The 14,285-nt window shown below is 38.2% G+C and overlaps 1 protein-coding gene across 3 annotated transcripts in view; it reads right to left on the bottom strand.

Annotated features, from left to right (window-relative positions):
• Positions 1 to 377: 377 nt before the first annotated feature.
• The window catches only part of psda (pleckstrin and Sec7 domain containing a), a 36,722-nt gene continuing 22,814 nt past the window's right edge, over positions 378 to 14,285 (bottom strand). For all 3 annotated transcript variants that reach the window (XM_077237203.1, XM_077237204.1, XM_077237205.1), the window contains 6 exons: positions 13,222 to 13,409; positions 12,658 to 12,728; positions 12,415 to 12,572; positions 10,679 to 10,823; positions 3,229 to 3,375; positions 378 to 3,133 (listed from right to left, as the gene is read on the bottom strand). In XM_077237203.1, the coding sequence (XP_077093318.1) occupies positions 2,831 to 3,133; positions 3,229 to 3,375; positions 10,679 to 10,823; positions 12,415 to 12,572; positions 12,658 to 12,728; positions 13,222 to 13,409 (1,012 nt within the window). In that variant the 3' untranslated portion in view covers positions 378 to 2,830. The remainder of the gene's footprint in view (positions 3,134 to 3,228; positions 3,376 to 10,678; positions 10,824 to 12,414; positions 12,573 to 12,657; positions 12,729 to 13,221; positions 13,410 to 14,285) is intronic.

Below are 14,285 nucleotides of genomic sequence, written 5' to 3'. Positions count from 1 at the left end.
TTCTGTGTCCTAAATTTCATAGTCCTAAATGCTGACTGAATTGGAAAAAAATATGCATACATGCAGTAATAGTAAAAATAAGAAATGTTTCTTGATCAGCAAATGATTTCGGAAGAATCATGTGACACTGAAGACTGGAGTAATGATACTGAAAATTTAGCTTTGCCATCACAGGAATTCATTGTATTTTAAATTATATTAAAATAAAGTTACAATTGTAATATTTGAATATATTACTGTTTTCTGTATTTTTGTACAAATGAATGCTTGGTAAGCTTAAGAGACGTTAACGAATCATATCTTACCCTATCGAACTTTTGAACAGTAGTGTATATATATATATAAAAAAAAAAATATATGAATCCTTTTCACAGTTATCCTTTCAAAACATATTTATTTTGCCTTTAAAACATATTTACTATGCCTTTAAAACATACAAACATAGCATTATTTTTACTGAGCGGCTGTAACATAATTTTCACGTTATATACAGCTAGAATGGATGAAACACACCAAACACAAAAACTAATTTATAAGAAATAAGTTACATTTACAGCAAAATCTTTGGGTGACACCAAACTACTTGGATTGGTTAAGTGTTCCCTATAAAAAAAATTGTATAAACCTTTTAGTCAATATGCTTCAGTCATAAACAAATAGTCAAGACTGATCATAAATGTTCAAAATATATAAATAACTCTTTTCAATAAATACACCTAATATTCATAGTGCAGTGAAGCGTAACACTATCGAAGTGCCATTGGATGGAATTTGGGTCCAAGATCTTCTCAAAATTATTTTGCAAGTGTATTTTATGTCCTTAATGTCTGAATTTGATCTATACGCTGGCAGTTTTAACAGTCAGTTTAGATCTTCATTTGCATTAGCATGTTGTTTTACAGGTTTTACAATTTCTTGGATCCTTCATGTTTCTGATATCAACAGGACAATTCATGAGATTTTGATAAGCAGCAAAGAAGCTTACCTTCACACTCCTACAAAGCAATATTACACATGAATTCATTGAACATAAGAACGCATCAGTTTGTAAACAGGTAGAATTATTTCCAACCAAATAACAATCCTTTGAGCAGGTCTCAGTGCAATTGAGGTATAAGATGTGGTTGCTCTGAACAAACCAGCGTTTAGTGCCTCCTTTTAGTGTGTTTTACCACAGCACTGAATGAATTACAAATTTGAAAAATGAGTGCCTGAGAATTCAATGGCTTGGCCATATCCAAATGGGATTTGACACAGAGAATTTGCATCACGTCATTCTCAAGCTCAATACACATTACACTAAATAATACAATGGGGTCGATTATCGTGATGACTGTTAACAACCGTTTCACATGGTAATTAGTCAGTAAAGTCATTCGGACATTCCTGTTGAAATGACAGCACATAATCCCTTGTGAAAAAGAAGTACACTTTAACAAAATACAAAAAAAAAAAAAAAAGAGTACTTATTACAGAAATAATACACTTTAAAGTAATATTCTTCTCTGTGAAGTGAGAACTAAATGGGATTTTTTGCTGACAGTAAATTGTACAGTACGTTATTTGCAATTAAATGAAAATGTATGTTTAAATTCATATTAAATATAAATAGTTGAATTTAAGAGCTTTTTTTATACAATTAAGACTTAAGTACATCTTTATATTTAACTTCATAATTACTTCAGTTGCCTTTGAAAAATGGTTAAATTGGACTGCCGAATGTACTGACAAGCATTAACTGTAAGTAATATACAATTTATTGTAATTTCTTATGAAAATTGAAAGACATATTTAAATATTTTTGTAATTACATATTTGTAATGATGAAGTTGCTATTTAGTACATTTCAAATATATTAACTTTAAATGTAAAATCACATAACACGCTAGTTTAAAACATGAAAAAGATTATTAAAACATGATGATTTACAATGTACTTTAAAAAAAAGTAAAACTTCACATTTTAATGTATTACTTTTGTTAAACACTTGCAGTGCACTTCAGCACACTTAAGTGGCCATTATTTTCATTCATATGATATTATCTGTACGTCCAATTTAAATAAATAAAAAATACTGTTAAGATTTGAAGTACACTACAAGTGCACATACAATACATTTAAGCTCACCTATTTCTCACAAGGGATGTGCTATCTACATTGCTATTATCACTAGTCCGTTATGGTATAAACAAAAATAATGCATTCATATTAATATAATAACTATAACAAATGAGGAACTGATTGTCTTCAAACTCTTAGGCATGCTTTGAGAAGTGCTTTTAGAAAGTTGAAATGACTATACAGACTAAATTCTCAAACATCCTATGAGGTGTTAAAGCGTTTGATCGAGCTCAGATGATGAAATGATAGTCTAAAACACTAAATCTACAATGCTTTAAATATATAAAGTGAACAACATACAGTAAGTTCACAAGATAAAGAGGATCACTATTGATTTGGTTGTCATTCCCAAGGGTCACCAACTGAAGTTTAAACATCAGCTTGTTTAAAAAGCCACAAGTGTTTTAACCTGACGATCAACAAGCATAATACACAGATAAACCGAACAGGTCTGTGGCAAAAACAAAGACTGACATAAATAAGACAATGTGAGGCTGGTGCTCCTTCTCTTCCGCCCACTGGCAGACATGGACTTGCAGTTAGTGGCCAGAAAAGCATGCTTTACCAGCGGCCATATGGGGCACAGCAACCCCAACCACAGTTTAATGACGACTTGAGGGCAGCCACCAAAGTGAACTGCAGGCGTCCTGGTAATGCTCTATATTCAGCCGCTGAATGGAGATAAGTAACCTCTTCCGCCCTGGTCCTCTCAATGTTTGACAGCCTGTCTGTAGCTGTGTCTCTGACCGTCTGAGCGTTTGGTCCTCTTGCTGCCGCTGCTGCTGCTCCTGCTCGACTCTTTGGTGCTGCTGGCATGACTGCTGGCATGACTGCTTGCATGACTGCTGGCATGACTGCTGGCATGACTGTGGTCCTGTGGTAACGTGGGGCTGGAATGGGCCCTCTGCAGGCCACCATCGTCAAACAAACGGGCTTCAAACGCTCCCAGGTCTGTTTCCCCAGTCCGGATCTTAGCTCTCAGCAGCATTGCATATGTTCCGTAGCGTGTTTTCTACAGGATACATTAGGGGAAATGTATAAATGGCTTATCTGAGGTCCACAAAAATCCCTCAGGGAAAGGGCATAGTGAAAATGTGATGTTTTTACCTCAAAGTCCAGGTACTCTTCCCTTTGCTTGTACTCTTCTTGGTCCTTGCTTTTGGTCCTGCGGTCTATGTGTAGGGTAGAGCGCAGTTCCTGGAGATCAGCAGAAATGGCTCGAAATCGTGTCTCGTGAGACTTAAGCTGCTCCTCCTATTATCACAATGAAGAAAAAAGCCACATTAGAAGAATGACATTTCTTTTGTTAATATGTTAAAGACTCAAGTATATTATTTAAAAAACATGGAATTATTAAAAAGTAGAAATAATTAAGCATTAATGCAGTTTTGAAAAATATAAATATTTGAAAAACGTTCGTATCAAAAATCAAAGTCACCAACTGTAACATATCAGACTTAGGGAGAGCAGAGGGATCTATATGCAGAGATTTATTAGAAGCAAAAGGGTGAATATCACAGAGTCGTAAGCCAGCCAATAAGTCCAGGGTCAAAAACCAAGAAAACAGATAAACAGGTAAATCAAAAAGGTAAATCAATTCCAAAACACAAATCCAAGAGACTAACCATATAACAAGGCAGATAATCCAAAATCAAGGCAAGACACAACAATGGGAAAATGCTCAGAATTGTAGACCAGGCAAACAATACTTCAATGAACAAAGGGAATCAGGCTTCTTAAATAGGAAGTAGAAACCATGTGACAGGAACAGAGGATAGAGTTCAGTATATGGATGAGGGTACTCTATGGCGGTTGGGAAGGCAAACCTCAGGTTGGAATATTACATAACACCCCCCCCCCCCCACAAGATAAGCTCGGCTTCCATCAATTTCTAGTGGTGGTGGTGGTAGGGGTTCTGTTTAGATTGCAGAGTAAGCGGGCTTGTGAAGAAAAACATGGAACGTAGGTGAGATTCTGTAAGAAGCAGAGAGTTGGACACAATATGCGACAGGGTTTATCCTTTTAATGATTTTGAATGGTTTCTTGCAGGGAAGGCAAATCTTGACATCTGCGGTAGAAAGTCAGACCCTTGTTGCCTGCAATCAGCATTGGTCCGTTTTCATTGGATAACTCGTTGAACATCAGATGGTTCCCTAGTCCAGGAAAACCGTGAAGGTCGGTATCCTAATACACATTTAAAGGGGGTTAAGCCGCAGGAGAAATGGATCGATGAGTGAATTCTGTGCATATTGTACCCATGGTAGGAATTTGTTCCATTTGTTCTGTGATCTATGGCAATACGAACGTAAGATTCTGCCAATTTTTTGATTAAGTCTTTGCAACTGTCCGTTGGATTGAGGTTAAACTTATGTTGATATTCAATTTTGGCAGAGAGCTTGCCATACTCAGTAAGTAAATTGGGGTCCCTTGTCCGAAACGAAGTCTTCAGCTAGGCCAAATATTCTTAATACATGGTTGAAGATTGTCTCAGCAGTGTCAATAGGACTGGTCAGTCCTTTAAGGGGCACCAACCTGCAATACTTAGATAATCTGTCCATTATAACCATGACATGGTATTGCCTTTTAGCTGTTTAGTAATGAAGTCTATGGCAATATGGGAACAAGGCCTTCTGGGAATGGGGAGGGGTTCTCAGAGTCCAGTGGGGAGGTTTCAAGGTGTGCGGGTCTGTGTACAAACTTGACATTGGCCACCAGAATTGTTGTCTGACCGTTGTTGTCTGCGGTTAAAGCCAGGGTGTCCTAAACTAAGTAATGTGGTAATCCACTGAATAGCTTTAGTGCGTTTTGTTTTTAAGCACAAAGAGTTCACCTGCAGAGCAGTCAGTGGGAATTATGCCAGGTTGTTGGGGAGTTCTCGATGTCCGTTATGATATCCCACTAATCAGTGCAACAATTATAGAAGGCAAATGTGGGAGTTGCAAAGGTTCACTTGAGCCTTTTTGTAAATACGTAATAAGGCGTCAGCCTTGCCTTTCTTGCTTCCAGGTTGATATGTGACAGTAAAGTTGAATCTTGTAAAGAACAATGACCATCTTGCTTGAAGAGGATTTAAACGTTAGGAGGAATGGATGTTGTAGCAAAGTTCAGGGAAGAAGGAGGCGGGAACTGGCTAAAATTTAAAGACTTTATTAAAATAAAACTAACACAAACCAAAAAGAACCGCCAGCAGCCCCTTGCGGACGACGGCTGGCTACCGAAAATAAAAATTAAACAAACAAAACACAGGCCTGTTCCTCTCTCGATCATTCACGTCGTCGCTCCTCCTTTATGCTTCCGCTCCTCTGTGAGAGATGCAAGACCGGTGTGCCTCACAGGTGTCGCTCATCAACACTCGCACCACCGGCCTCACGCCATTCTCTCACGTCCCTCGGCCTCGTCCTGTTCGCCACAGATGTATTATAAGTTCTTGTGATCAGTGAGTACAGTGCATGGGAATTTGGCCCCCTCCAACCGATGTCTCCATTCTTTTAATGTGATATGATTTTGATTGATAATAGTTCCTTGTCTCCGACGTGGTAGTTCAGTTTGGCTAGGGACAATTTGCAGGGATACAAAGCACAGGGGGGAAGCTTGGCTGTATCACCATCTTTTTGTGTGAGTATAGTTCCAGTTCCAGTGTCAGAAGCATCAACTTCCATGAAGTTGAAAGTTTTTTTTGGGTACGGATGATGGGAGCTGAAGTGAATCGTTTCTTGTGTGTTTAAAATGAGCTGTGTGAGTCAACTACAAGGTCTTTCATTTGCCTTTTGACATGGAAGTTAGGGGACTGGCAACAGAGCTGTAGTTGCATATGAATCACCTCTAGAAGTTAGCGAATCCTAAGAAAGGCTGTAGTTCCTTAATATTTTGAGGTTGTGACCACTGGAGGACGGCATTGACTTTTTCTTGGTCCATTTCTACACCATCAGCTTTGAGAACATTACCCAGGAAAGAGATGGTGGTTTTATGGAATTCACATTTTTCTGCTATGACATACAGTTGGTGAGAGATGAGATGTTCTAGGACTTGACGGACATGTGGGATGTGTCTCTGATCAGAATTGGAATATATGAGAATGTCGTAAATGTAGAAGATGACAGTGATTTATTACGTCTTTTTTAGGATTTCATTCATACACGATTGGAAGATGGCGGGTGAGTTGGACTCGGTATTCAAAGGGGCCAGCGAGAACACTGTTTTTCACTTGTCGCCAGGGTGGATGCTGATGAGGTTATAGGCACTCCTTAGGTCAAGCTTGGTAAAAATCTTGGCAGATCTCAATTGTTCTAGAGCTGCTGGTACTAGGGGGGAAAGGGTAAGGGTTTTTTGAGAAATGTTGTTAAAACCTTGATAATCAATGCATTCCTTAATTAACTTAGTTTCAGGTATAGACAAGGGGTATACTTTGAAACTCTCAAAGGTATAGACAAGGGGTATACTTTGCTCTTGGGTGGGTTAGATCCCATCGATGGTGGAGTTCCATGGTCAGTGAGAAGGAAGCTGTGAAGATTTGGTATTACTGAAGGCTTCTGAGAGATCTTGATAACACTTTGGGAGGATAACAGAGGATTACAATCGTTTAGGACTTTCAATTTGAGTACTGCAGCATTGTAATTTTGTAGAATTTTATAGTTCTCCTTCAGACCAAGAGATGTCGGGATTGTGGAGGGCTAAGCAGGGATAGCCAAGAACGACAGGGTTCCTAGGAGACTGAATGATATAAACTGTAATTGTTCTTTGTCCAGTAATCCCAATTGCAGTTGAATGGCAGCAGTGATGGATAGAACTAGGCCATTTCCAATGGGTTTGTCATCATAAGGGGTGATTCGGATGGGGGGTTGCAGAGTAGTGTAAGATTCATGAGTCTTTTTACTAGACCACCATCAATGAAGTTGGCAGCAGCTCCCGAGCCGACTTAAGCCCCGTTCACACCACCAGCGACACACAGCGACAAAGCGACATGATCCAATTCATTTCAATGGAGCGCTGGCGACATCCGGCGACACGAGCGACATTGACCGTTGACGACAGAATGTGGGCGTGTGAAGCGACAAGAGACAAGCGACAAAAGTTGAGAAATTTCAACTTTATGCAAATGAGAAGCGATTTTCGCGAGCGACAACCAATAGGAAAGAAGCCTTTTCAGTGGAGCTCACGTCACCGTCTCGAGTGCAGGCAAGACAGAAGAGTTCGAGGATGATTACACTGTTTAATATGATTTAACTGTAACCACATATATGGATATAATAAAATGATGCATGGAAAAGAAACTGTCGACAGTCTCAGTGAGTTTAATTCATACATTTATAGTTCGAGTTGTCTAATTTTATGATGCAAGTTTATTACTGCTGCAGTTCATTTTACAGTTTCCCCTGCATTGTTTTGACTATTAGGGACAAGAAAATTGATTATTTGTCAAATACAAATGACGTTTTAGTAATTTATGACAGTATGAGTGAGTTTAATTTGTTGATTGATCGATCGTTAATCTAGTAAATTATTTATTCCACTGAACACTGCTATGGTAATATTAAAACACTCTCCCAACAGCATATACTGTTTCTTTTTAGCCTAATTCCAAAGTCTCCCACTGACGTCGTTGGCGTTCCATAGTGGTGAGATGCGAACGAAGATAACCATGGGGGTGTCTTCTCGAGGGACAGTTTCAGGCATGGCAGTATGTACATGAAGTGCTAGAGTAAGACGAGGGTGTGGCGAACAGGACGAGGCCGAGGGACGTGAGAGAACGGTGGTGCGAGTGTTAATGAACAACACCTGTGAGGCACACCGGTCTCGCATCTCTCACGGAGGAGCGGAAGCATAAAGGAGGAGCGACGGCGTGAATGATCGAGAGAGGAACAGGCCTGATTTTATGTTGTGTTTTGTTTTATTTTGGGTTGCCAGCAGTCGTCTGCGAGGGGCTGCTGGCGGTTCTTTTTATGTTTTATTTTGGAAGCCAGCAGTCGTCCGCGAGGGGCTGCTGGCGGTTCTTTGGTTTGTTTGTTTTATTTTAAATAAAGTATTTTGATTGTTCGCCGGTTCCCGCCTCCTTCTTCCCTGAACTTTGCTACAGAGGGTTATTGTAATTGAGTAATGGATCGAGACGGATTGATAGCTGAATAAACTTGTTGAGTTATAGGCCTTCATCCTGGTAGGCAAGTTCAACTTTGTCATTACCTCAGTCCCGAGCTTTATCAGTGAGCAAGGTAATAATGAATATGATCTTCGTTTCATTAGCATACTCTTTAGGATGTTGTCATGAAAAGATTACACTAGCTGAGGAAACCCAAACACTGATCAGGTGAACCTTCAAAACTTTTCAGGCAGAGCCATTCACAGTGAAGAGTGAGTAGGTGGATTGTCTACCTGTCTGATTGTCGTGTGGACTTAAAACCTATAACTTTAACTAGTTCATTCATGGAACGATGTTTCTCCTGGTTTCCACGTCAGCGCTGTTTGATCAGTTAATAACGGAGAAATTGTAAGCTTCTCACTAGATCTCGCAGCGATGTTATTACTTAAGTGGCGAATACGCTCTATGCACGAACGCTGCTGACGTATTTCCGGTAGGATCTCAGCCAGCGTCTTTACTTCCGCATAGCGCGAAGTGTATAGCGGCACAACTTTAATAAAATTCATTTTCTCAGAAACGGAGACAACGATTTTAGAAACTGATTCGCTAGTCGGATTTCGCACGATATGAGAGAATACTCACCCTCAAAGTTGTCGATGTAGGTCGAAATATATAATTTAAAGCCCTTCTCTTTCTTACTCTTATGTGTGACAGCTAACTGCCTCACAGTGTTGTTAACATCATTCACGTCAACCGCAGGAAGTTTTTGTAAACAGCGAGTGTAATTTGCCATTATCTCCACCTAAGGCAAACCCGGCTTCTGACGCAGCACCGGATGTAACTGGGCGGGCTGAGACAAAACGCGGAAGCAATCGTGCATAGAGCCTATTCAAATGCTTTGTTTACTGGATCTCTTATGTAGTAACGGTGTCGCTTAATCAAGATCGGCTCGCGCTGGCTGACATTCGTCCGAACTGATAAACGGTCCGCGAAGCACAAAACAATGAGTTTCGTTCCGCTTTCATTACATTTGCCATTTGATGTTGAGCAACGTTGTGCTGTTCGCTCCAGCGCGGATTTTGGTCGGCAGGAAAAATGATCCAACCACCGGAATGGTTCGGTTTGTAATGCGTACCGAACCGATCTCTTGGGAAAAAGTATTCCATCTTTTGGACTCATTATACAACGCAATTTTCTAATGATGCAATCACGAAGCTCGCCACTTGAGGACGCCACAGACCTTTAAGAAAAATGTTTAACTTCAGACTTCATTTTTCCGCAAACAACGCATATTTTGCATTTTCTAGCAGCCAAATTTATTAGTCGTACATCGGCTTTACTCTTTACGATTTTGGATTGTTGCTTCAACCTAAGAAACGTCATAACACACAGGTGAGGTAAGAACTTCGCTGTTGTATATTGCAAATTAGTAGCAGCTTACTCTCGTGCAATTGAGGAATGATCTCGATTTTGTACAAAAAATAAAATAAAATGCAGTCAAACAAACCCCTACAGTATTAAAATCGATACATATAATTGTTTAGAAGGTTATAGTGTGCGTTATTTGTTTCCTCTTTAACTTCCTTCAGCTCTTTTCATGTTTGGGGGGTCGGATTGTACAAATTATGAAATATTCGATATCCCATATCGTCCAGACAACAATTTGGATATTATCGTCTAAACGATATATCAAATCCAAAATCAAATCCAAAACACAAATCCAAAAGAGTAAACGGTATAACAAGGCAGATAATCCAAAATCAAGGCAAGTCAAGTCAGGATTGCAGACCAGGCAAACAATACTCCACAAATGAACGAAGGGATTCAGGTTCCTTAAAAAGGAAGGAGAAACAATGTGACAGGAACAGAGGATAGAGTTCACTATATGGGAGAGGGCAGACTCTGGCGGTTAGGAGGGGGACCAAGTTAAACCAACATGCAAAAATATGCACGAAAAATAAAAATAAACCAGAAATGATATCAGAGAAGACCCCTGAGAGGACCCTCATGACTGTGTCAAGGTTAATATGTTTCTTAAAATATTAAAATATTAAAAATCTTTTTTATGACAATTTAAAAAAAAAAACTTTTAATGACAAGGAAAGAAAGGAAACCAATGATATTTATGCATTAATAAATCATGATATTTGTAAAAAAAAATATTTGTCATTCAAAGTCATTCAATTCAAACTTTTGGTGAAAATTTCATAAATGATTTTCAAACATGAATGCAATGAGTACATTTCTGAACCCAAATATAGGGGCAGTCACGCTAGCAAACCTGCAGCTTTAAAGTTTGTGTCCTTTTAATTCAGCTAAGTGATCTGATACAAATGCGCATCTTCACCAAACTTGAACTTTGGAACTCAGTAAAATGCAAAACTTGCCAGCTTGCGTTTTCATCATTCGCATACGTATGTATGGAAGTGAATAGAATGAAAAGTGTGGCGTGACTGCCCCTTCAGAAAGTGAAGTGTCTGGTACCTGTGAGAGCTTGGTGTTTGAACCCGGCAGAAGAGTACGGCTAAACTTCTTTTGGGAGCCAATGGCTGCTGGGAAGGGAGGGGCAGAGAACATGGCGGCCACTATGTTGATGCGGGTGATCCAGGACTGCATTTGCTCTGCGTTGCTAGGGGTGAAATGCAGGCGCAGGTCAAACAGAGGGCACAAAAACGACAGAATTTAGAAGTGGAAACAATATCTGAATTTTTCTATGCTCAAAGAAACTGCACACAGCCTGGAAAACTGAGCAATTAGCAGGTGGCTGTTAGCAGAAGAGATCGAGTGAAACAGATGGAGCAGAATGAGAGAGTTTTAGTATGTGTATCTGGGACAGACAGAATAGCTGAGAAGGATCTATCCTCTTGGGAGATACACATCGAGTCATTCATCTGTGATGAGAACACTTTGACAAGGGCGTTACCAGCCCTGCATGTAATCAACAACCAGCCAGTGCATTGGGTGAGCTCAGGTGTTTGTGTGTGTGTTTGAAAGAGATTTACTGTGTATTTCTCTGCTGTTCTATTTCCAAAAGATAAAGCAACGTGAGCTTTCCATAAAGCTTCTGCTGAATAATATTTTTTGTCACTCAAAGTGACAGTTATGGGTTATGCGAAAGTTGCAAAAAGTTCTATAGATCATCATATGATCATTTAAAAATTGATTTATTTTTATTTATTTACCGTTCAAAAGTTTAGGGTCAGAACTTTTTTAAAATGTTTTTAAAAGTCTCTTTTACTTACCCAGGCTGAATTTATTTGATCAAAGATACAATAAAAACATTATTAAGATGAAATATTATTACAATTTAAAATAACCTTTTTGCTATTTTAATATTATCCTTAAATTAAGGCGAAATATTATTACAATTTAAAATAACCTTTTTGATATTTTAATATTATCCTTAAAAAAAATCATTCTAATATGCTGAAAAATGTATTCTTATTATTAATGTTTATTAATTAAAACCGTTTTTGCTGATTAATATTTTTTGTGGAAACCATGATACAGTATCACAATTAAACGTTTTGGGTATGTAAGATTTTTATTTTATTTTTAAATGTAAATTATTTCATTATTAAAATCTAAATTTTTAATCATTTAAATGTATACTTTTATTCAGCCAGGATGCATTTAATTGATCAAAAGTGAAAGTAAAGACATTTATAATGCTACAAGATTTATATTTCACATAAATGCTATTGTTTTGAACTGTTTACAAATGGAATCCCTAAAGAATGTATATGTGTATACACATATGTATACAAACCATATTTAAAATAATAGCACCAATAATAATTGATAATTGAGCAGCAACTCAGCACATTAGATTTCTAAAGGATCATGTGACACTGAAAACTGAAAGAATGATGCTGAAAATTTAGCTTTGCCATCACAGGAATAAATTACATTTTAAAATGTATTAAAATAGTTTTTTTTTTTAAATGTAATAATATTTCACAATATTACTGTTCTTACTGTATTTCTGATTAGCTAAATGCAGCCTTTTGTTTAAACTTTTTTTAAACATAAGAAAATCTTACCGATCCCAAACTTTTGAACGGCTGTGTGTGTGTATATAATTATTATGTTCGTCACACTACAAATAAAGACTTTTTTGCCCCTCTTAATGGTATTAAAAGCTAAAAAATATATAAAAATCTTGTTTCTGATTTTGAGGTGAATCACCCTTATAATAGAAATAAGGTAAGTTTACTTACGGGGCCTGGAAGAGAAAGACTCTCCAGTCAGCAGTGCGAAGGTAAAACACATTGGGTCGCTTGCTATAGTCTGCTGCCCGCATGGCTAAAGAATGATGGATTGATACTGCATTCTTCAAGTCCTCATCAGACAGCTGCTTATCTGGACGATATTCATCCTGCAGACCAATTGTAAAGTAGAGGCAAATCACAGCAACCACAAAAAACTATGGTTCACATAGCACAAGAAATCGTTAAATGTACCTTTTGCAGGTAGAGAATCAGTCCTTTAAGGATGACATAAAATGTTTTCCATCCTCTTTTACCTCGTGGAGCTAAAAGAACAATACACAGTCAAACTTAACATAATGAAAGTTTTAAGAATAAGTATTTGTGTCTTGTTAAAACAAGATAAATTAACTTACTTACAGTTACTTAACTAGCAAGAGTTACTAAGACTTGTTTTTAGAGATCCTTTTTTTATCTAAAGACTTGTTTTTAGAGAAAGTTTATTTTTTCTTACCCCACTGGCAAATCTACAAATGTTAGATTTATGATTGAAAACATGAAGAAAAAAATGTAATAGGGTAAAAGAACTTAAAGATTTACTCTTGAAAACAAGTCTTAATATTTTTGTCTATAGCTTCTTAGTTAAATGCATGTTGTTCTGAGATATTTAGATATTTTTATTGAGATATTTGATTTTGAATTTTGAAAAAAAAAATATTCTCTCATTTTCTACACTACAATCATTTAGAATAATGCTGTAATAAATACACTAATACATTAATAGATTAAATAAAAGGCTGTATTTGAGGGAAGGCTTACTTTTTTTGCCATCAGCATCAGCATGAACTTTCCGCACGAGAAAGCCATTGTTGTAGACCTGAGCGCTGGACTGCTGTGCAACACTGACGAGAGGGTTTCCTCCACTGTTGATCCGCTTCATAGTGTGCGATGCGGAGTCTGTCCTGCCGTCCAGCTCAGAGAAAGATTTGCGCAGTTCTTCCTCATCGCTGTAGAGTACGCAAACAAGAACATTATTACGAAAAGTAGTTTGCATTCTCACCTTTATTCACCAGGTATTTTATGCACTGAAAAATTCTCTGACTTTCAACATTTACCTGAGGTAATAATAAAGCCCAATTCTACCTTCATTTTTGTGTATTGTGCATTAAAAGTCACTGACAGGAATCAAACTGAATCTTCATTGCCTAGTGCTTGGCACAGTTTTTTTTTAATCTACAGTACATGCAACCAGCTGAGTGGCAGCCGTACAGAGAGTCCAGTTAGACACCCTGGAAAGCCCCTGAGGCCTGGACCGCTAAACATTCCTCTCTAACTGCTACGGTGTACAGCACAGAGCCTTTGCCTTCACATGATAATGCTCTCATCTGTTGCTTAGTAACTGCTGGCCTCAACACTGGTAACCAAGAGAGCCAGCACAGAAGATGGAACACCATGAGAGACGGAGGCAGAAAGAGCAGCAACAAAAAAAAATGGTGAATGACGTGCATTGATTCATACAGTGAATGATGGCCTTTAGCTGAGAATCACATGATGCTAAATGAAAGTGCAATGACGTGAATCAAACTCCGAAATGAAGGGAGAGTGAAACAGGGAAACATAGAGAGCACGGGATAAAGCGTGGGGACTTTGGGATGGATGAAGATCAAAAGAACTGCTGCTGAATGTAAGAGAATAAAACAATCACTTGTGCTTTCCTCCTTCACACATAAACAAGGGTACTGCAGAATCCCTTCAGGAGCGAACGCAGTGTACATGGGAGTGAGTATGTGTGAGAAAAAAAAAGAGAGGGCTGTGTTTGAGTCTGCACATTAGCCAGTCAAAGATTGCAACCTGTAATTATTAAGAGGCAACTTGTAGTAACC

Source organism: Siphateles boraxobius, unplaced genomic scaffold, assembly GCF_051911475.1.
Source record: "Siphateles boraxobius isolate OS27281-9 unplaced genomic scaffold, OSU_SipBor_1 20, whole genome shotgun sequence".
Classification (NCBI taxonomy): domain Eukaryota; kingdom Metazoa; phylum Chordata; class Actinopteri; order Cypriniformes; family Leuciscidae; genus Siphateles; species Siphateles boraxobius.
The sequence above is the reverse complement of the archived record's forward strand: the minus strand, read 5'-3'. Positions and strand labels throughout refer to the sequence as shown.